General features: G+C 41.3%; 1 protein-coding gene and 1 pseudogene across 1 annotated transcript in view; both read right to left on the reverse strand.

Moving 5' to 3' along the window:
• Atp8a2 (ATPase phospholipid transporting 8A2) overlaps positions 1-22,912 on the reverse strand; it is a 466,480-nt gene that overhangs the window by 165,691 nt on the left and 277,877 nt on the right. Inside the window, exons 26-27 of the mRNA XM_070003097.1 lie at positions 20,513-20,696; positions 13,561-13,671 (exon numbers count right to left, since the gene is read on the reverse strand). Coding sequence (XP_069859198.1) covers positions 13,561-13,671; positions 20,513-20,696 — 295 coding nt within the window. The remainder of the gene's footprint in view (positions 1-13,560; positions 13,672-20,512; positions 20,697-22,912) is intronic.
• Positions 6,108-6,902, reverse strand: LOC138813593 (large ribosomal subunit protein bL35m pseudogene; annotated as a pseudogene).

Raw genomic sequence — 22,912 nt, forward strand, 5'->3', positions numbered from 1 at the left:
CTGGTTTTCTGGTGGTTTATTGGAGATAAGAGTCTCATGGACTTTACTGCACGGGGCTGGCTTTGAACCACAATCCTCAGATCTCAGCCTCCTGAGTAGCTAGGGTTACAGGCATGCGCCACCAGCACCTAGCTTCAGGCAGGAAAGTTTATGAAACTTTTATCTCCAATTAATCATCCGAAAGTCAGAAGTGGAGATGTGGTTCTGGTGGTATAGCATTAGCATTGAGTAAACCTCAGGATAGTGCCTAGGCCCTGTGTTTAAACCCCAAGACTGGCACAACAAAAAGAAAGGAAAGAAATGTATATCATATTTTCATACACAAAAGCATTTTAAGCCTGGGAGACAAAAGCTACATCTTTACATCAGGATAATAAATTTAGATCAGACTGCAGAGGAGAAGACATCACTGCTCAGGATCCCCCATAAGCAAACAACTGTCACACTGAGATTCATTTTCCACAAGGGATGTAATGTGTTTGGAATACCCCTGGACTCCTATGATCTTCTTCTTCACCTACTACAGGATGTGTTCTTTCTGTTTTCACAGAGGTTTTCCTACAATAGAAGCTCTATTCCTCTATTCCAAGTAACACAGTAACATAGTTGATCAGGATGGTGCTCCTTGGGTGTACAGAGATAAAAATAGACAAACAGTCATGATCAACTGGCATACTTCACAGAACTTATTTGTGAAATGAGACGCTATCTGATGTCCTACGTTGTAGGGAAGCAAGTGCTGATTGACAGAAGAAATCAGAACAAAGGAAATACCACTAAAAATTTAAAATGGGTGAGAAAAAGTTCAATAGGAAAAAATGTTGGTACAATAAGCTTTACAAGAATTAAAATCTTTGTATATGTATGTGTGCCAATTCTGGGGCTTGCACTCTGGGTCTAGGCACTGTCCTGAGCTTTTTTTGCTCAAGGCTATATATACTCTACCACCTGAGCTACAGCTCCATTTTGGCTTTTTGATGATTAATTGGAGATAAGAATCCAATAGACTTTCCTGTCAGGGATGGCTTCAAACCATGATCCTCAGATCTCAGCCTCCTGAGTATCTAGGACCACAGGTGTGAGCCACTAGCACCTGGCTAAATCTATTTTGGAGTTTTGGCCAGGATAAAAGTTGTGCCAATAAGAATATGTTTAAAGAATGAAATAAAAATTATCCTTCATTCTCCCAAAGATAAAGTTGAAACCAGGTGCTAGTGGCTCACTTGCAATTCTAACTACTCAGGTCAGGATCATGGTTTGAAGCCAGCCCCAGCTGGAAAGTCTGTGAGACTCTTATCTCCAATTAGCCACCAAAAATCCAGAAGTAGAGGTATGGCTCAAGTGGTAGAGCTCCAGTCTTAAGCAAAAAAAGCTAAGAGACAGTACCAGGCCCTAAGTTCAGGCCTCAGTACTGGCATACATATGGAAAAAGATGATGTTGGACAAATTGAATATATATACTTAACTTCTAGTATACTTGAAGGACGCAGTTGTCTGAAAGATCTAATTTAGATTAGAAAGGCATTTCATAAAATGAAAGACACATAATATGATACCTAAGCAAAACCTCTCTTTTTTGGGGGGGGGGAGGGTCCAGTCGTGGGGCCTGAACTCTGGGCCTGGGCACTGTCCCTCAGCTCTTCAGCTCAAGGTTAGCACTCTACCACTTGAGCCACAGCGCCACTTCCAGTTTTTTTTCCTTTTGCTTATGTGGTGCTGAGGAATCAAACCCAGGGCCTCATGCATGCAAGGCAAGCGCTCTACCACTGAGCCACCCCAAGCAAAACCTCTCTTATACAGTAGCTTAACAAATGAAAACAAAACCTGACAAAAACAAACAAAGCAAAGGAGGAGGTAACAATGCTTCATAGGAAATGTACTCATTATTTTACGCATGTAACTATAACCCCTCTTTACAGTATTTTTACAATAAAAAATAGCCATATTGAAAAATAATACAAATAATCATCAAAAATGGAATGAAAAAATATTAAAAAAGCATATAAAAACAATAAAAAGCAAAACATGCAGTAGATTCTCCCATGTTTATCTCTACAGTATGTTCAATCTATCTACAGATCCCTTTTTTTCCTGCCCTGTAGGGGGCAAAGTTGTAAAGGAATGATCCTTTATTGCTAAATAAAAATAACACTACACTATCAGCAGCCAATTCTAGGATATATGGGTGCTGCCACTGAGTGCAAGAAGGAGGGAAGCAAGGTACAAAAGTATCTAAACACAATGTGGGATTGGAGCTGGTGGCTCATACCTATAATCCTAGCTGCTCATGCCTGCAATCATAGCTACTCAGGAGGTTGAGATCTGAGGGTGGTAGTTCAAAGCCAGGCTAGACCAAAGAGCCCATGAGACTTTTTAAAAATCTTGAATAAACCACCAAAAAGCAGGAAGCAGAGCTGTGGCTCAAGTGTTGAACCACCAACTTTGAGCCCCAAACAAACAAAACAATAATAATAAAAGCAAGCAGGGGCTTAGGATATAAGGAAGGGAGGGGAGAAAGGTTCCCTGGGATAACTAAAGGAGAGCTGGCTCACCTAGTGTATGCCTACTCTCATGCTGCTTCACAAAAAAAGTTTTCAACTTTTCCAGAGAAAGTCCCCAAAGGCTTCCTTCCTCATCCAGAGGCAAAGATACCTGGCCCAAACTCTGAAGTTGGTGTTTGGTTGGCAAAGACCAGTTTTTATGAATGGGCTGACACTTGGAGTCCAGAAATGTTCTGTGATCTGAGATTCATTGCTACAGGCTAAGGGACTCACCATGGATCTTTGTACCAAGAGTACTGGCAGCCCCCACCTTCAATGTCACTGTCAGCATGACTGCCAAGGGATATTATCCAATATCCCTTATAGATGCCAAAATCATATGGGCTGGGGGCAAGGGAAAGATGGACAAATACTTCCTCCCTACCTATCCCCCACCTGTGTGTGATTAGATAACTTTATTTTTCTGAATTAAAAATTATTCTACTAACAAAATAATAATAATAATAATAATAATAATAATAATAATAATAATAATAATAATAGTGAGAGGCCCTAAGTTCAAGCTCTGTACCAGCACACATACCAAAAAAAATGTGGGATCCCTATACTGGGACTTTTCTTTTTTGGTCATAGGGCTGGAACTCTGGGCTGGGTGCTCTCCCTGTGCTCTTCAGCCCAAGGCTAATGCTCTACCACTTGAGCCACAGCACCACTTCTGGGTTTTTCTGTTTATATGGTGCTGAGGAATCGAATCCAGGTCCTCATGCATGAGGAAGCAAACACTTTACCACTGAGCCACTTTCTCAGCCCTGGGGCTTAATTTTATTTCTGTCCAATAATAAGCAGGAAGAAAAACAGAGAGAGACACAGAGAGAAAGAGAGACAGAGACAGAAAGACAGAGATAGAGAGACAGAGACCAAGACAGACACACATACACACAAAAACAGAGGGGGGAAGAGAGAGACAGAGAGACAGAGAGAGAGAGAGAGAGAGAGAGAGAGAGAGAGAGAGAGAGAGAGAGAGAGAGAGAGAGAGAGAGAGAGAGAGAGAGAGAGAGAGAGAGAGAGAGCACCATAGCTCTGATGATAAAGCACAGCCTCAATGCTTGGCTGACCTCTCAAAGTTTGCATGGCTCAATAAGTTTTTTGTATCAATTTTGTTTCTTGATGTCCACTTTTCCCCCCCAAGGTGATTTAAACATTTTATAGAGTTTCAAAGACTCAATTTTTAAACCATCCATGCTTAAATGCTTTCTTTAAAAAAAAAACTAGATTTTTATAATGATCCTTTCAGGTAAAGCAGCTGCAATAACATCATTAAAAATAAGCATACGTTGTCACATGTAAAAGGCAGCAAGAGTCTATTTTTATAAAGTTCAAAGTGATTGTGGATCTTGCTGAGGAATCCCTCTAGACTGCTAGTATTTCTCTGGCTTTACACTGACATCCTCCATGCCCCCTCCAACCCTCTGCCCACCTTTTGCTAATCAACTCCTAGCTCTATCCATTAGCACCCAACCAACTGGCCTTAAAGAGAACATTCCTAAGCCACATGCCAAACTAGTTCTACAGCCATCTTCCAACTGAAATATAAAACCTCTTTGGCTGGCCAAGGGCTCAGCTAACTTTTGACATTTATCACAGAGCTAGAATCAAAACACGGAGTCTGAATGGGAAAGACAGGTGCTAGCCCCTCTGGCAAAATGATCTGCCCTTCTCTTGCCCTGGTCTTGTCTTGCCTTTCCTCCTATTTTCTTTCCTTTCTTCTTCCCCTTCCTGTCTTTCCTTTTTCTTCCTTTCTTTCTTGCTTTCTTTCTGTGCAGTTACTGGGGCTTGAATTCAGGACTTGGACCCTGATCCTTAACTTTTTCACTCAAGGCTAGCATTCTACCTCTTAAGCCACACTACTACTCCTGGCTTTTTGGTGGTTTATTGGAGATGAGTCTCATGGACTTTCCTGCCTAGGCTGGCTTTGAACTCAGTCCTCAGATCTCAGCTAGGATCACTTTTCCTTTTATCTGATCAGTTCCTACCCACCCTTCAATCTTAGTTCATTTCATCCTGTGACCCAAAGGTCCCATTCCACTCTCCCTGTAAAGCACCCCTACTTCAGGTTCTCAGTGCAGATAGTCTTCTGTAAGCCAGCAGTCACCACAATGTATTATAACCTTGAGACTTCTTTTTTTTTGGGGGGGGGGGCGGGGAATCCGGTCGTGGGTCTGAACTCTGGGCCTGAGTGCTGTCCCTCAGCTCTTCAGCTTAAGGCTAGCGCTCTACCACTTGAGCCACAGCACCACTTCTGGCTTTTTTTCTGCTTATGTGGTGCTGAGGAATTGAACCCAGGGCCTCATGCATGCAAGGCAAGCGTTCTGCCACTGAGCCACCTTCCCAGCCCTGCCTTGAGACTTCTTAGTTGAATTCCCTACTCTCTTTCAACAGCCATGTTTTTGTTTTTGTTTTTTTTGAGATCCATTCATTTATTCATGTACCAAGACAGGATCAATGTCAATGGAAGATTACCACCAGAAAAACAATGTTACAAAATTTAAAAGCTGTGTTGAAAGTGTTTTGAAGTACTGCGAACTTACAACGTGACTAAAGTCACTTGTTGATTAAGACATTAATTTTCTTATGTGGTTAGAAGACTAAGTAAGTGAAATATACAGAATTCCAAGGAATCGGATTGGGGTTTGGGAACCTAATAGCTACACTTTAGGGTAATTAACCTTCCCTAAGTTTCAGGGTTTATTTTCATCAAATTTAAATTAGGGATAACACAAACGGCATCTTCTTTGTAAAGTTGTTATGATGTTGAGTTTTGCAGCTATGTGCCCAGTATTGTGGACATGTAGATGTTCTATACATTATCCATATATGTCAATACACTATCTATGTACTTCCTAAATTACACATGTACTTGAAGGACACTCAGGTGACTTTTCAAGTTTTGTAACAACAGCTGTTTTACTGTCAAGTTATAGAACTAGTTTTGATAAGCCATCCTATCCAAAACAAGAATTCTATGTATGAAATCCCTCCTAAACAGGGTGCCCATCATCCCTTCTATTTCAGCCCATTTCTGCATAGTGAAGTGCTGGTCTCCAGTCCTGTCCCACCAAGGTACTCTAGGGCCCCCAAAAGCCTTGAATTATTACAAGAACAGGACAGTAAGCAAAAGCTGAGAATTAGAGGTCAGTGCATGTGCAGAATCCACAAAGTAGAGTTCCATGTCTAGAATAGCATAAAAATGCCCCCTCCCCTGATGAGCAATCTCTGCCCTTCCTGAGACAAAGGAGTGAAGCATGCTTCATGGATCCAGTTGGAGAGGTGGCTCTTGAGTTGCCACACATATATCTTTAAAATATGACATAGTACTTGAGCTTACTACCTTTACTGACTTGTTATGGTCTTCCTCATTTGAGATACCTTGTAACTAAGTAAGTATAATTGAAACAGCCTGTTCCAATGAAGCCATTTCCATTTTGTAAAATAATGCAAACTTGAATGTTTAATCCATTAAGTTTTAACATTTTCATAAATTTAATGTTCACACAATTTACATCTTGTTTTGTACTTTTATTTTTCAGGGACGTCATATAGACATTATCAATAATTGGAAAATGTAAAATTTCTGATGTACACTTTTAGGTTTGTTTGATCATGATATTTCTGATAAGGATCATCAGCATACCAGTTTCTCTTCTCCAGAAAGATGTCATTTTTTTGGGGGGGGGGTCCAGTCATGGGGCCTGAACTCTGGGCCAGAGCACTGTCCCTCAGCTCTTCAGCTCAAGGCTAGTGCTCTACCACTTGAGCCACAGTGCCACTTCCAGCTTTTTTCTTTTTGCTTATGTGGTGCTGAGGAATCGAACCCAGGGCCTCAGGCATGCAAGGCAAGCGCTCTACCACTGAGCCAACATCCCAGCATAACGTTGTCATTTTATGTAAGAGTTTACTCTGGGTTTTATTGCAGAACACTATTTCTCTCAAGTGTTTTTTTTCTTGCACTTGTCTTCTTCCATAATTTTTTTCTTATAACCAGCCTTTCTCCTTAGCCAAAGGCCAGAATGAAGTCGAAGAAATTGATAGATTTCTTTTGCCTTTTTGTGTACTGCCGTATGTAACATTTCTGACTGGCAACTTCAGGACACTGGGAACCAAAGGGGCCAGTCTATTAAAGACTGTTGCAGTATGCCCGCATGTCAGGTTTCTGACAGATGTGACAAGTTGGGAAGCAGAGGAAACAACTGGTGTCTGAATATGACTGAAATGCCAGGGGGAACAGTATAGAATTAAGACATTCTTGAAGCAGTTTCTGTAAGTTGAAGACACCAAAATATTCAGAGGCTGTAAGATTCCTGAGGCTGCTCTCCGTGCGCCCAGCGAGGACAGAGGCGCCATGACGGCACGCTGGCCTACTGCAGCGGCTGTGGGTGCAATTCAACGGCTATCTTTGTTCAACCTTCCCTCATCACCACAGAATGCCTGATAAAGAGGAGGCTAAAGAAGTAGACTTCAGATGGTTTTAAATTAATTTTCCAAAAAAGTTTTCTCTTCAACACTTTATGCTCAAGTTATTGGCACAAGGCAGGGCGCTGGTATAATCCTAGCTACTCAAGAGGTTGAGATCTGAGGATCACAATTCAAATATAGCTGGGGCAGTGAAATCCATGAGACTTTTATCTTCAGTTAACCAGGAAAAATCCAGAAGTAGAACTATGGCTCAAGTAGTAGAATGCCAGCTAGCCTTGAGTGAAAAAAAGCTAAAGAAACAGTACGCAGGCCCTGGGTTCAAGCCCAATACCAACACACAGACACAGACACAGACACAGACACAGACACAGACACAGACACACACACACACACACACACACACACACACACACACACACACACACACACACACACACACACACACACACACACCACCCCACACCACACCACACCACACACACTATTAGCACACAAGAACTGCCCAAGAAATCATAAAGTCCAGGATGCTCTTGATGTTAGGTTGGCACTGAAGGCTTTCCTGTGCACACAGCCACTGTGACATGTATGCTACCTTCACCTCTCCCACCTTCCCTTCCACTAGGCTGGAACTGGTCTTGGTCTTCATATTCCACCTATTCCAGAGCTGTTGACCACTAGAAATGTGATGGCCCGTGTGCTTGTTGAGGTCATAGCTTCTGCAGAAAGACTTATATGTCTTATGTTCAATTTGCTTCTTGTCTATTAATAAATTCACATTCAGCTGGAAACTGCTCATTTAGCCCCTGAAATCCTATCAGAATCTTTAAAGGCACATCTGCCAAGCCAGATGCATATACTCTAAAAGGAATGCTTACCCATCTGTAATTTCATCTTTTGACATAATGAAATGCCTTTGTGTCAAGACTAAACCATGGAGCCCATTGATGCTGGTTTATACCTGTAATCTAAGATACTCAAGGAGGCTGACATCTGAAGATTACAGCTTGAAGCCAACCTGGGCTGCTTTAGACATAGTTGAGAAAGTATACTTTTTTGCCATCATCCAGGTAAACGGTACTAAATTAAATTCTAAGGAGATGGAGGCAAAGGTTTTTATATATTTTTAGTTCTACTTATTATTACCATGAAACCACAGACTCCATGCTTTGTTTCACTTTTATTCTGTTCCAGTCCTGAAGCTTAAACTCAGGGCCTGGGTGCTGTCCCTGAGCTTTTTTGTTCAATACTAACACTCTACCACTTGAACCACAGCTCCACTTCCAGCTTGTTTGGTGGTTAATTAGAGATAATAGTCTCATGACTTTCCTGTCCAGGCTGGTTTCAAACTGAGATCTTCAGATCTCAGCCTGCTTGAATAAGGATCACAGGAATAAGCCACCAGCACCTAACAGATCTTATTAAATCACATCAACCAATGGTGACTTTGGCCTGAACACATTTTATGTGGTACATTCAACCAGTACTAAATAAAATCTGACACCAACAAAGAGCCTGCTGTACAGATTTTTAAAAATACCTGTAATTGGCACATGTTACATTCAAGGCACTGTGGTGAAAGTGATCTAATTTTATCAACATCATTTTGGTGGACTATTTACTAGATAGAAAGTTGGTATGTTTTGAGATGACAATTTGCATTTACTAAATGCAAGAATTGGTAAAACAGTGAGATGTTATATGCTGACAGGGTAGTAAAGGGAAACAGCCTCAAAATGCTTTTTTATGTTTTTGTAAAACATGAATTGCAAAATATAGTACAGTATGACAACATTTAACTAAAAACATCTATCTTCTTAGATGCATAGAAAAAAGGTCAGGCTAAATAATATGTAAAAGGAAGTAAACATCTATCTTCTTAGATGTATAGAAAAAAGGTCAGGCTAAATAATATGTAAAAGGAAGTAAATGGAGAAGACTTCTGGTTTGTTCTATATAGCAATGAGAACATGTCCATGTGTTTCTTGGATAGAAAAACTCATTTTTATAGGTAGGTCTACCAAATGAGTAGATTTCATTACATCACAGGGTTATAGTCTTTATTGGCAATTTAAATCATATAATGATCCTCATAATAATAGTTAAGGCTGTAATGCATGTGTGTGTGCGTGTGTGTGTCCATACGAGCGCCTGCACACATGTGTAATTTAATTTGCCAAATTGCTTTTAGACTGCACTGTTAAATGACTGGTAGTTATATAAGAGGATATTTGAGATCAGAACATACTGGCTATTGCAAGGGGTCTTTCTTTGAGTTATGAGAAAGCCACTTAAGAGAAATAAGTAATGTATTTAACTTATTCTCACTTGAACAAATAATTATGAAGGCACTTTTAGTATTTTTTTGCACATGAGAAAATCAGTTTATAATAAGCTTTGATATCACTGTTCAAAACACACTAAAATAGCTATTTTAACTTAAATGTTTTTATGCTGATGCTGGGCAATTGTCCTTTATTTTAGCTTATTCACTCAAAGATGGTACTCTACCACTCAAGCCACACCTCCACTTCTGGGTTTTTGGTGGTTAAATGGAGATAAAGAGTCTCACAGACTTTTCTGCCTAGCTTTGAACTGTGAATCTCTGATCCCAGCCTCCTGAGTAGCTATGTTTATAGACGAGCCACCAGTAGATGCCAATGTAGGCAAATGAGCTGGTACCAGCAGACAATGTCTGAGTCAATGCTCTTGCCACAGGATTGGACAAGGGTTATTTGTTGGTTGGTTGTTTTTTTATTCCTTTCCCTAGGCCTGGGGTTTGAGCTCAGGGCCTAAGCACTGTCCCTGAACTTTTCTGCTCAAAACTAGTGCTCAACTACTTGGGTCTTATCACCACTTTTGGCTTTTTAGTAGTTAATCAGAGATAAGCATCTCACTGGCTTTTCTTTTTGGGATGGCTTTGGACTGTGTAATCCTCAGATCTCAGCCTACCAAAAAGCAGGGATCACAGCTGTGAGACAATGACCCCCAGCAAGGGTTTTGTTTTTGTAATTTTCCAATGAATATCTTCTAAAAACACTCAACAGAAAGCTCAACATAGACTAATGAAGACTTTCTCCATTTCTTTTCAAATGTATAAAGAATGTTTGAAAAGCCATGTGGAGAAGGTAATTTAATAATTGTTACTTAGCTCAAATCAAAATAATTGGAGGTCACTCACACAGAACTTTAAGGGCCTTGTTCCAAATCGTACTTTTCAGTGAGACTAAAATTGTCCTCTCTTCAGCCTCAACCCAGTTGAAGTTTAAAAAAATAAATAAATAAAATAAAAAGCAAGATAGTAGGTGTAAATGACTAAGAAGGGCTCCAGGGATGCTCTGGAAAGTGAAAGGGTTGGGAGCTCGAGTTGGAATGTCTCGACACAAAGTCTAGACCATCTGTAATCTGCTGATGGTGAAGAAAACCAGATTATGAAGAAACCTTGTAAAGCTAGCAGCTGCAGGAATCAAGCATGCTGGGAAAACTTGGGATGGCACATAGGAATCACGATCTTAATGCCTTTTATACCGTTATCTCTGACCCCAAGTGACATTTAGGAGTGACTCCTATCATGGGATGTGAAATATCTGGCAGGAGGAGAGGGGACAGACATCTTTAAGTGCTAAAAGGGAATTGTGAAAATGAGAGCAGGAAGAAGATAACAACTATAAAAACTCATATTGTACTAATGTCTTTTTTGTCCTTACTAGGAGGTGATGGACTTCAATATTACAATACAAAATGAACAAATTATAAACTCTTTTCGCTGTTTTTTATTGCAGCCTTCCTATTCTGGAATTAATCTCAAATCTTACATCTTCAAACCTCTCAAAGTCCTGTTGCATGTTTTCTTTCCAGAGCAATAACTTCTCTGCTTACAAAGGCAGATAGCTTTATCTCCTATGAAGGAGAGAAATGAGGAAGAACAGGACAGGTTTTACAACTTTAACCAGATCTCTGTGGCTCACTTGTAAGATTCTTTAATAATTAAGGTAGCTCCTAGTGTTCAGAGTTGATTTTTGTTCTTGTTTTGTTACTGTTGGTGGTGGTGTTAGTGGTGGTGGTGATGGCAGTGATGTGTGTGTGTGTGTGTGTGTGTGTGTGTGTGTGTGTGTGTGTGTGTGTGTGTGTGTGTGTGTGTGTGCATGCATACATGTGTATACTAGGGTTTGAACCAGGCCCTCATACTCTCTTGTTTGGCTGTTTTGCTCAAAGTTAGTGTTCTATCCCTTGAACCACACCTCTACTTTCTGTGTGAATTCCCATCTTCATTGAAGATGCAGTTTGATCATGGCTAAACAACTTGACAAAGAGGCTGTCCTTTGTGTAAATTAGGAAAATGCATGGCTGTTCCCAGGTAGGCTCCAAGAAGGTTTGGGGAATAGAGAGAAGAACAGCTATTTCTCTGCCCCACGTACACCTTTGGCTGGGTAATCTTTTTTTGGGGGGGGGTCTGGTTGTGGGGCCTGAACTCTGGGCCTGGGCGCTGTCCCTCAGCTCTTCAGCTCAAGACTAGTGCTCTACCACTTGAGCCACAGTGCCACTTCCAGCTTTTTCTTTTTGCTTATGTGGTGCTGAGGAATCAAACCCAGGGCCTCATGCATGCAAGGCAAGCACTCTACCACTGAGCCACGTTCCCAGCCCCTGGCTGGGTAGTCTTGTATAGTCAACAACTTGCACAGCTCATTAAGCCACTCTTTCATAGTTAGGCTATCAAATGATTGATGTGAAATTGTATATATGATGAATGACTCATTCACAAAAAGTAAACAAGATGATCAAGATATTGTTCGTCACCTTAACACTAGTAAGCCTTGTGTTAAAATACCTGGGTTGAGAATTTTAAGAGACTACATTGGAAAAGTTAGTTTTAGTATGTGACTTAATTATTGTTTTTCCTAAGCCTTGAGAACTCAAACCATAAAAGAAGGAGATATTAAAACACCATTAACAATTAACTTTGCTCCATAAAGTAATTGCCTATTCCTTTTCTAAACTTACTTGGAAATCCACCCACCATAATGGCTTCACAAGCTGTGTCTGGCCAGAGGCTGGTGGCTTATGCCTGAAATCTTTGCTACTAAGAAGGCTGAGATCTGAGTGTGGTGGTTCAAAGCTAGACTGGGCAGAAAAGTGTGTAAGACTCTTGTCTCCCATTAACTACCAAAAAGCCAGAAGTTGAGCTATGGGTCAAGGGGTAGAATGCTAGCCTTGAACATAAAAGCTCGACAGAACCCAGTCCTTTAATTTTTTTATAAAGGCTATACCTTAACACAGAGCTAAGCTTAAGGGGAAGGAGGAGATGTTCAATTCCATGAGTATCAAACATAAAATGCCTTCTGCACCTCTTTCTGGGCCCCACTGTGGGGCAAGCACACTTACAACTGAATCAGCATCCTAAAAAATTGTTGGACAATGGAATATAAACTCACTGAAATGTTTCAAATTATCATCTTGCTGGGTTTTTTTCTTCCCTGTCCCCTCTGCTCCTGCCCACCCCCCTTACATAAGCATTGGTGGCCAAATAACCCAGGATCTGTGAAGGGGTATTCAGGGACACACAGATTCCAAAAGAAACATAGCAGGGAGCTGAGAGTCAGCAACTCACACCTATAATCCCAATTACTCAGTAGGTTGATAACTGAGGGTCTCAGTTCAAAGCCAGCCTGGGCAGGTAAGTCTGTGAGACTCTTGTCTACAATGTACCACTAAAAGGCTGGTAGTAGAACTGTGGCCAAGTGAAAGAATGATAGCCTTGAGCTAAAAAGCTCAGAGACAGTGTCCAGGACCTGAGTTCAAACTCCAGGACTAGCACAATGAAGAGAGAGAGAGACAGAGACAGAGAGAGAGAGAGAGAGAGGAGAGAGAGAGTGCACATGAGAGGGGGGAAAGAAAGAAAGAAGGGAGGGAGGGAGGGAGGGAAGGAAGGGAAGGGAAGGGAAGGGAGGGAAGGGAAGGAAGGGAAGGGAAGGGAAAGAAGGAAGGAGGAAGGAAGGGGAAGGAAGGAAGGAAGGAAGAAAGGAAGGAAGGGGAAGGAAGGAAGGAAGGAAGAAAGGAAGGAAGGAAGGAAAGAAGGAAGGAAGGAAGGAAGGAAGGAAGGAAGGAAGGAAGGAAGGAAGGAAGGAAGGAAGAAAGGAAGGGAGAGAGAGAGAGAGAGAAAAGAAAGAGAGAAAAGAAAGAGACTGCAGAAACCAGGCTCATGTCTCCACATCCAAGAAAGTCTGGTTGTACTGCTAATCACACTGGTTGATCTGACACCATCCTTGGAAGAGGATCTCATGAATAGCAGTGACATTTCACCACAGCACAGACAGAGGCAGGGGAAGAAGCCCTCTAGGACCACTAGGGAAAAAGAGAGCAAGGCAGAGCCAGGAAGGCATGCTGGGCATGGAAAAAAGGCTTTGATATTCCACATAAGGATCTAGACCTGGGAAAGTAGAATCAGCTTCAAAGGAGACTGTGTGACTCAGATTTTTGTAAGTTTCAACACTTTTTGCTTTGGCATTAATAATACCCTTGTTTTTTTAATGTCCCCAGATGGAGAAGCCTATCCACCCCACCCCCGAGCTAAAAAGCACCCCTTTATTACCTCAATGATGTAGAGGACCACATTCTTATAGAAACAGTATAGTATGCACTTGGTCACCCGGTTGTAGCTCCAGGCTCCATGGACCAAAAGGAGTTTCTCCAGGTAGGAAAACTGAAAAGCAAGAGCACAAAGTTCAGAAGAGACTGTGAGGAAAGAAAAGATATTAAAAGGCCAGGCACCACACCTATACACCTAGCTACTCATGAGGCTGAGATCTGAGGATCATGGATCAAAGCTAGTTTGAGCAGGAAAACCTGTGAGACTCTTATCTTCAATAAACTACCAAAAAAGCTATAAGTGGAGCTGTGGCTCAAGAGGTAGAAGGCTATCTTTGAGCAAAAGAAGTGAAGGGACAGTACCCAAACCCTGAGTAAAAAACTCTAGGAATGTTTTTTTTTTAAAAGGTACTAAATGTTCTGATAAGTAGAAAACAGAAGGCAGGGAGAGAAAAGTAAATTCTGGAGGTAACCCATGGAAACTATTCCTATAGGAGAAACTTTCAGGATATTGAGAACAAGGAAAATCTCTTGAATTGGCTAGATAATAACTTTTCAGAAATAAGTCTCTGTTCTCATTGCCACTTCATGGAATTTTATTTAAGCTAATGCTTTTCACATATTATAAGAAGGTGACCAAGCAAGGTGCTAGTGGCTCATGCCTGTAATCTAGCTGAGATCTGAGGATCAAGGTTTGAAGCCAGACCAAACAAGAAAGCCTATGAGAATTCTATCTCCAATTAACTAACCAAAAAGCAGGAAATGGAGTTGTGGCTCAATTGGTAGAGCATTAGCCTTGAGCCAAAAAGCTCATGAATAGCACTCAGGCCCTGATTGAATGCCCAGGATTGGCGTGCGGGCACACACACACACACACACACACACACACACACACACACACACACACACACACACACACACACACACACACACACACACACACACACACAAACAAGGCACCAGTGGCTCATGCCTATAATCCTGGCTATTCATGAGGCTGAGATATGAGGATTGCAGTTTGAAGCCAGGCCAAGCAGGAAAGTCTGTGAGACACAGAAGGAAAGAAAGGAAGGAAAGGAAGGAAGGAAAGGAAGGAAGGAAGGAAGGAAGGAAGGAAGGAAGGAAGGAAGGAAGGAAGGAAGGAAGGAAGGAAGGAAGGAAGGAAGGAAGGAAGGAAGGGAGGGAGAAACAGACAGACCGAGAGACAGAAAGAGAGAGAAAGAGAAAGGAAGGAAGGACAGAGGGAAGAAGGGAAGGAAAGGAGAAAGAGAGAGAGGGAGAGAGAGAAGCCATCTGACTAAATAATCCAATCACAGATTTATGGTAACTACAGGATCAAGGGACAGGGATGGGGATGCTCAAGCAATAGTGCCTTTAAAAACAACAACAAAAAAAACAAAGCAAACAAAAAAACCCAGATACACATGTCCAGGTGCCTGTGGCTCTTACCTGTAATCCTAGCTACTCAGGGTAAAACCTGTTATGTTTCAAAACACATTTCTTTGCAAGAGGAAATTATACATTAATCCCCATTAGCACAGAAGAATTATGTCCCAGGTAAAGGTACATTTCAAGTTCTTTCTAATCAGGGAAGGCACAGCCATTCATCCCCACACTCTGAATCTGGAGGGCAAGTTAAAAATGACAGTGAGTATATATGGAAAAACAAACCTCCCATAAAAGCTCATTAAAGATTCCAAAGGGGAATGAGGGATCATAAAAATAACTAGCTAAACAAATATAAAGGAAGTTTGCATTTGACCTGGATGCCCTGGTGTTAAATATCAATGGGCACCAAGAACATCTGCTTCAGTCATCCTGAAAGCTACAACCTGAGCACTACAATAATTTGTTTCCAGGAAAAATAAAAAAGAACACATCCTAAATCAAAATGCTGTCTTCAAAAGGCCATTCAGGGAACATTAAGAAGGCAGGGGGCAGACATGATTCACTGGGAGAAGGACAGGAAGCTCAGGGCTGCAGGCACACCATTACACCACCATGCAGTCCACATTGATCAGGTCAAGGCAGCAAAAGAAGCCTCAAGGACAGGCCTGGGGTTCCCTCTGTGTGTGAAAGCCCAGGGAAGGCAGCACACATAAGTAAAACCAGAATTCTCTAAGTTTCTGGAGCAAGTCTTTGAAGTATATATCCATTTGCTTACAGAGTGCATACTCATAAATGCAATAAAAAATGCATTTCTTAGCCAGGTGCAAGTGTCTCACGACTGTAGTCCTAGCAACTCAGAAAAGTAAGATCTGAAGATCACAGTTCAAAGGCACCCTGGGCAGGAAAGTCCATGAGACTCTTGTCTCTAATCACCAAAAAGCCAGAACTGGAGCTGTGCCTCAAGTGATAGAATGCTAGCCTTGAATGTATAAAAAGCATACAGAACTGGGCACTGGTGGCTCATGCCTGTAATCCTAGCTACTCAGGAGGCTTAGACCTGAGGACTGTGGTTCAAAGCCAGCTGTATGAGATTCCTATTTCAAATTAACCACAAAAAAGGCTGGAAGTGAGTTGTGACTCTAGTAGAGCAAAATAAAGCTCAGGAACATTTCCCAGGCCCTTAATGCAAGCCTCAGGACTGGCACAAAACACATTGTGCACATGTGCACACACATATACATTCAAAGAGACAGGCAATAGTGGTTCTCCCCTGTAATCCTAGCTACTCAGGAGGCTGAGATTTGAGAATGAATCTCAATTTGAAGCCAGCCCAGGCAGACAAATCTGAGTGACTCTTATCTCTTAATTAACCAGCAAAAGGTTGGAAGTAGAGTACAAGACTTGAACAAAAACAAACAAACAAATGAAAGCAGTGAGGGAGGCTGATTTCAAGCCCCAGTCTTGGCACAACAAACAAATAAACAAACAAAAAACAAACACTAAAAGCAGACAGAGATGTTTGTTAATTGGGGCAAAGAATTCATCCAAGCATGACATTTCTTGTATAGTAATTAAGAAGCCAGAAGCTTGGTGTTGGGTAGAAGGTAGGAGGGAAGGCTGGAACAAAGTCAGCCCTGAAATAAGAACATCCCATCCTAATTATGCCCAGAGACAGAGGATAGGACAAATTGGAATCAAAGGAGACATGTGGTCTCCATTGGTTCATTTCGCAGAGGTGACAACCTGGAGAGCCTGGAGAAACCCCCAAATGACTTCTAAAACCTTTCACCTTTCTTTGATGCTTTCTATTGGACAAGAACAATTGCTGAGATCTCATACTCTATTAGTATAAGCTTTCAATAAAGCAACTCATGGAATCTCCCTTCCCTAGACATTTTAAAGGAAAGGACAGGCAAATATTTGCCTGGAACTCCTAGGAAACCTCTTAAGATCCTTTGTAGCCACATGATGTTATAACTCAAGTATTTAATAACGCTGGAGTGTATAACATCCACAGTTGCTGATGGCTAACAGGAAATGCGATTCCCACAGGGCTGTGTATTAGGGAAAGCACTTGGGCAGGTGTGTGCAGCAGTTCCCAAGTTCACATAGTCTTTCAACAAACTTGAACATGTGCTTGGATCTGAAGTAGGTCACTCTATGCAATGAAACTCCAGTTTTCCCACCTGTAAAATTAGAACTTCTTCTACTTCAGGAATTATGTTTTTAAAAATTAACTTTTTATTTCTCTCTTTTGTGTGTGTGTGTGCCAGTCTTGGGCTTAAACTCAGGTACCATGCCCTGGCTTTTTCATTCATACCTTATGCTCTACTTGAGACATACCTCCACTTCTGGCTTATGCTGGTTATTTGGAGATAAGAGTCTCCTGGAAGTCCATGAGTACAAATTATATTAAGTGAAGTAAGCCAGGCCCAAAGAAACATAGGTCCCATGGTTTCCCTTATTTACAATAACTAGTATATGTCTGAGATAAGCAGAAACGGTCAGATAAGTTGATGTTAGGGAAATGAACCCCAAGATAAGGACTCAAATGTTTTTCCTTTCTTGCTATTGTTTCTAACATATTTATAAGATTATTTCTTTGTTGCTTTGTATGTCCCTCCCCCACAGTATAACCCCTGCTTTCACTGTATTTGATGTTGGTATAATTAGTGGAGAAGAGAAAAAACAAATTGTTTAAATAGGGATACAGGTGGACCCATTGCAACAATGAGATGTACAAGATGGGGGGATGGAGGGGAAGGGAGGGCAAGGATGGTAAGGGGAAGCAAAAGAGGAGGCAACAATGCTTGATAAGAAAAAAAAAGAAATGTACTCATTACCTTGCTCATGTAATTAAAACAAAAAAGAGTGATTCTCCTGGAATTTCCTGCCTGGACTGGTTTCAACTATCAATTCTCAGATCTCAGTCTCCTGAATAGCCAGGATTACATGTGTGAGCCACTGGCACCTGGCTCATTTTATTTTTTTAAATCTTTTAATAGTCATCAAAGGAATTTCAACTCAACACCTCAATTTATATGCCTCTTGATCAATGTCACCCTCAAGAATTCTTGTTCTCTCTCAAGAATTTCTTTGCAGATTTAGGGATTTGAAATCAATCAAGGGACAAAATTAATTACATGTACTTTTCAGAGCCCCATGGATTTTTTTAAACATAAGAGGTTGATGCTAAGTGAAATAAACCCCAAAATAGGGACACAAGAGGTTTTATCTTTGTTGCTGTTGTTTTTAATGTACTTATAATGTACTATGCGATTTTTTGTTTCTTTTGTATGTTCTTCCCCCATGTAACTCCTGTTTTCACTGTATTTGCTTCTGGTGCCCTGCATCTTGTATATACATTTTTCTAATTTGGGGAGGGGAAGAGAAATAACAAAATGCTGAAAAAAGGATACAGTTTGATCTGTTGTAACAATGATATGTACAAGACAATATCTTGAACTTTACAACTTAGGGGAGGGTAGTTGGAGAGGAGGGGAGGGAAGAGATGGTAGGGGAAAAACAAAGGAGGGGGTAACAATGTTCCATAGGAAATGTACTTACTACCTTACTCATGTAACTGTAACCCCTCTGTACAGAATCTTTACAATAAAAAATAAATATATTTTTATAAAACCATAAGAAGTTATCCTCCTTTGGGGATAGACAATCCCAAGATTCCAAGGATTGGCCTCCAAGCCTTGGGACTGCAAAAAGCTTGTTCGAATTTTATATGCAGTCCCTGATTTCAGCTCAAAAGGGAACAATACCACTATTCATTGGAATCATGTGGTTTATGCCTAATGCATTCTTTTTTGTGTGTTTGTGCTAGTACTGCAGCTTGATCTCAGGGCCTGGGTGCTGTCCCTTAGCTTTTTAGCTCAAGGTTGGTGATCTGTCTCCTCAGCCATACCTCTACTCTGGCTCTTGGGTAGTTAATTAGAGATAAAAGGTATCACAAGCTGGGCATTGGTGGCTCACACCTGTAATCCTAGCTACTCAAGAGACTGAGATCTGAGGGTTGCGCACAGTTCAAAGCCAGCCCAGGCAGGAAAGTCCATGAAACTCTTATCTCCAATTAACCACAAGAAAACTGGAAGTGGTGCTATGGCTTAAGTGGTAGAGCACTTGCCTTGAGCTGAAGAGCAGAGGGACAGCGCCCAGGCCTATAGTTCAAGCCCTATGACTGACAAAAAAAAATTTAAAAAATTTTTAAAAATCTCACTAATTTTTCTGCCCTGGCTGGCTTTAAACTTCAATCCTTATAGCTTAGCTTTGGCCAGTCATGGTCAAAGCTGATCCCACTATTCTGTCATTCAGGTGATGTGTTTGCTTTTCCTGACAGATAGGCATCTGATCCTGCTTAGCTTCTTGAGTAGCTAGGCTTACACATGTGAGCCATGGGTACCTGGCTAGTCATTGCATTCTTTAAAAACCTAAACAAGAAGTTATGTGGAAGCTCTCCCTAACCAACCAACAACCATGCATTTAGCCATAAAAACTGTGATCTAGAGATAAGAGGAAATTTTCTGTGTTCCCTGGGACGTCTAGATTTCTGACTCATCAACATGCCAGTAACTTAGATATGTCCCACAAGGGGTCACAAGGGTGGCTCTTCTTCATCTGTAGATGTCTTTAAGGAATGGCTATTTCTTTCATCCTCAGACCACCTGTGCAATAACCACAATGCTCACATCAGAGAGGAATGGAATGGACTTGGCCAGACTATAGAAGGTACTTTGTTACTGACCATGGGGCCAGACCTGTGCCAACCCTGGCCCAGGTTGTCAGCAATTCATCTCACAGCTGTGGTCCTGGGCAGTCACGATGACTGGAGGGCAGGAAAACTATAAATCACTGCCCTTCCCTGATATTAAATGCCTAACCACCACATGCCAGCACCAGGAGATGCCTGGAGGGCATGGTAGAGAATGGGGGTTACAAGCACAGCTGTTCTGAACAGAAGATACATACCAGAAACAGTAGACACTGAACACTGGTGCTCATGCCTATAATCCTAGCTACCACAGAAAGTTGAGATCTGAGGATCATGGTACAAGGCCAGCCCCAACAGAAAAGTCTATGAGACTCTCATTTCCAAATTAACCACCTACAATCCAGAAGTGGAGGTGTTATTCAAGTGGTAGAGCATCAGCCTTGAGCAAAAAAGCTAAGGGATGGTGTTTAGGCTCTGAGTCCAAACCCCAGAACAAGCACAAAAAAGAAAAAGAAGGAGGAGAGGAGGATGGGGAAGAGGAGGAGGAGCAGCAGAAGCAGCAGCAGCAGCAGCATGCAGCAGAGGGCAGAGGAGAATTTTAGCAGGACCAGATGCCTATCTGTCAGAAAAAGCAAACACATCACCTGGATGACAGAATAGTGGGACCAGCTTTGACCATTACTGGCCAAAGCAAACACAATTGGCAAGAGGAAGCCTTAGAGCTACATAAGATCAAAACAACAGGGAAAGCTGAATACACTAGCTCAGAAAGGTGGGGCACAGAACTATAGATCAAATACTAGGTTCTGAAGCCTAGCACATGACCGCCGGTTATCATATGGCTGACCTGTGCAATGGCGTAATCCGAGTTGTTGGTGGCCTGCATGCCCTCATTGCCGCTGATCCCTACACCCACATGGGCTGTTTGGATCATCCCGACATCATTGGCACCATCTCCAATGGCGAGAGTGATGGCCTTTACCCGCTTCTTCACCACATCCACTATCTCAGACTTTTGCAGAGGAGACACTCTGTAAGAGAAAGGAGAGAAATGGTGAGGATCAACATCCTTCCAGTGGTAAACAATTTCACTCCACATTCTGCTGCTTTATTACCACGTGCTGGTGGTTCATTCTGTAATCCTAGCTACTCTGGAGGCAGAAATCTGAAGATTGGAGTTCAAAGACAGCCTAGGCAGGAAAGTCCTTGAGACTCTTTTCTCCAATAAACTACCAAAAAATTCAGAAGTAAAGCTGTGGCTCAAGTGTTAGGGCAGTAGACTTGGACATAAAAGTTAAGGGATAGTGCGCAGGCCTTGAGTTCAAGTCTCAGTACCAGAAAAAAAGGCAGTTATTGAATAATCTCCAAATCCAATCCATATGTTTGATGCTCATGTGCAAAGAAGCTTTCAGAAAACAGTAGCTTGTGGCTTTCAAGTGTTTGCCAGTTTCACAGATGAAACACCCAACTCCAAACTAACTTAAAATACAGCCTATTCGCAATCACCCAGCTCACTGAGAACCAACCATATGAACAAACCCTTCAAGAGATCATTTGTCCTGCTGAATGATGCATGGAATTAAGCTAGTCACTTGTCTTTGAGAGTGTCTTCCCAATAAATTAGAGTACTAGGAAGAACCCCATTTGTGCTTTGTTATATGTCATATACATAAGACTGGCAAGGGATTGGTCTGTAAACTGCTTATATAGAAAAGAAAGAAAATTGGTGGGCCACAAATAAAGTCCAGGAAGAGGGCCAGACCAAGAGGAAAGAAGAGATACTTCTTTACCTCTACCTAGAGGTAGAATTTTATTTGAAGAGCAGTCAGGGCAGAAGAATTTCAGAAAAGGAATCCTAGGAGCAGAAAGTCTACAAGAACTGAACAATACTTAAGCATAATGCAGAAGAGAAAGATAAAAGCAGCCCCTGAATGAGAGGGACTATTTCAACCAGGGATTAAGGAATGATACCCGTACTTCATGATTCCTCAACTTCTCCAGGAAGAGATTTATGACTATTAATCTACAATTCTCAAACACAGTCCTATTCATAATGAAGTGGTTGATCAAAATAGAAAACCAGACAATATTATGAAAACAACCATTAGAATATAAGAAATTATTTAGCTCAAATTCTAAACTGTTAAATCTTTACAAAAAGTACTTCTCTATCTAATTACAGTAATTACTCTTTATGTGATTATTCATCCAGTGGAGTGGAATATCACCTAATGAGGCCATCATTTACTCTTCAAATCTTCTGCATCCACAAAGATAATGTAAGAGAGTGGGGAATAGAAACATGACCAGTTCTGGATAGGCTTGTGGCTGTAGCTCAGGTGTGTATGTCATTCAAGTCATCAAGAAAGTTGGCCTTTCATCAACAAAACAGGGGTTCAGAGAGAAAGGAAATCTATGGGGGTATCTTGGTTATTTCACATAGTAAGCAATTGAAAGAACCATACAATTGGGATAGGAGGGAGCTAAATAGATCAAGGGTACTTTTTGAGCTAAAAGTTGCTGCTTTTCTTCTATCAAGAGGAATCTTAAGTTTGGATCTAAAGTGTCCTGCAAATGGCCACATATTAAAGACTTGTCCCCAGCTTGAAGTTACTGAGTGATAGTGGAGCCTTTAAAAGGTGGTGTCCAGTGAGAAGTCTTTAAAGCATTGGGAGTTTGACTCGAAGGGTGATCATCAGACCCCAGATACTTCTTCCTTTTGTTTTTTTTTTTGGCCCCTAAAGTGAATATCATTGGTCTACCATACACTCCTGATCATAATGCTCTGCCTCACCACAGGCCCAAATAACCAAGCTAAATCAATCATGGACCCAAACCTCCAGAACTGTGAGCGAAAATAAAGCTTCCTCCAAATAAGTTGATTATACCAGGTATTTTATTATAGTAACAGAAAGCTGGCTAACACAGAGGTTGTCACAATCAGCCAACCAGCAAGAGATAAACTGCAAGTCAAATAGACTCTGTTTGGCTCTCTGGGATTTGAGTATGAAGTAAGTCAGTCAAGTCATGATTAGAATGGCTTACAGTGCACTAGATGATTATACAACAGCTGCCTTTTTCCAACAAGTTAAAGTAAGCGGTATATAAAGCAAGTCATATATCCCAGTGTTTTAGGAGCATGAAATTCTCATCAAGAATTTATTACGCCCTCAGCTGCAATGCCTTGAGAAAGCATAAGTCTAACATACACTCGGGGTTCAAAACAGATGTCAAACAGCTAATTTCT

Source organism: Dipodomys merriami, unplaced genomic scaffold, assembly GCF_024711535.1.
Source record: "Dipodomys merriami isolate MVZ:Mamm:240054 unplaced genomic scaffold, mDipMer1.0.p SCAF_6, whole genome shotgun sequence".
Taxonomy (NCBI): domain Eukaryota; kingdom Metazoa; phylum Chordata; class Mammalia; order Rodentia; family Heteromyidae; genus Dipodomys; species Dipodomys merriami.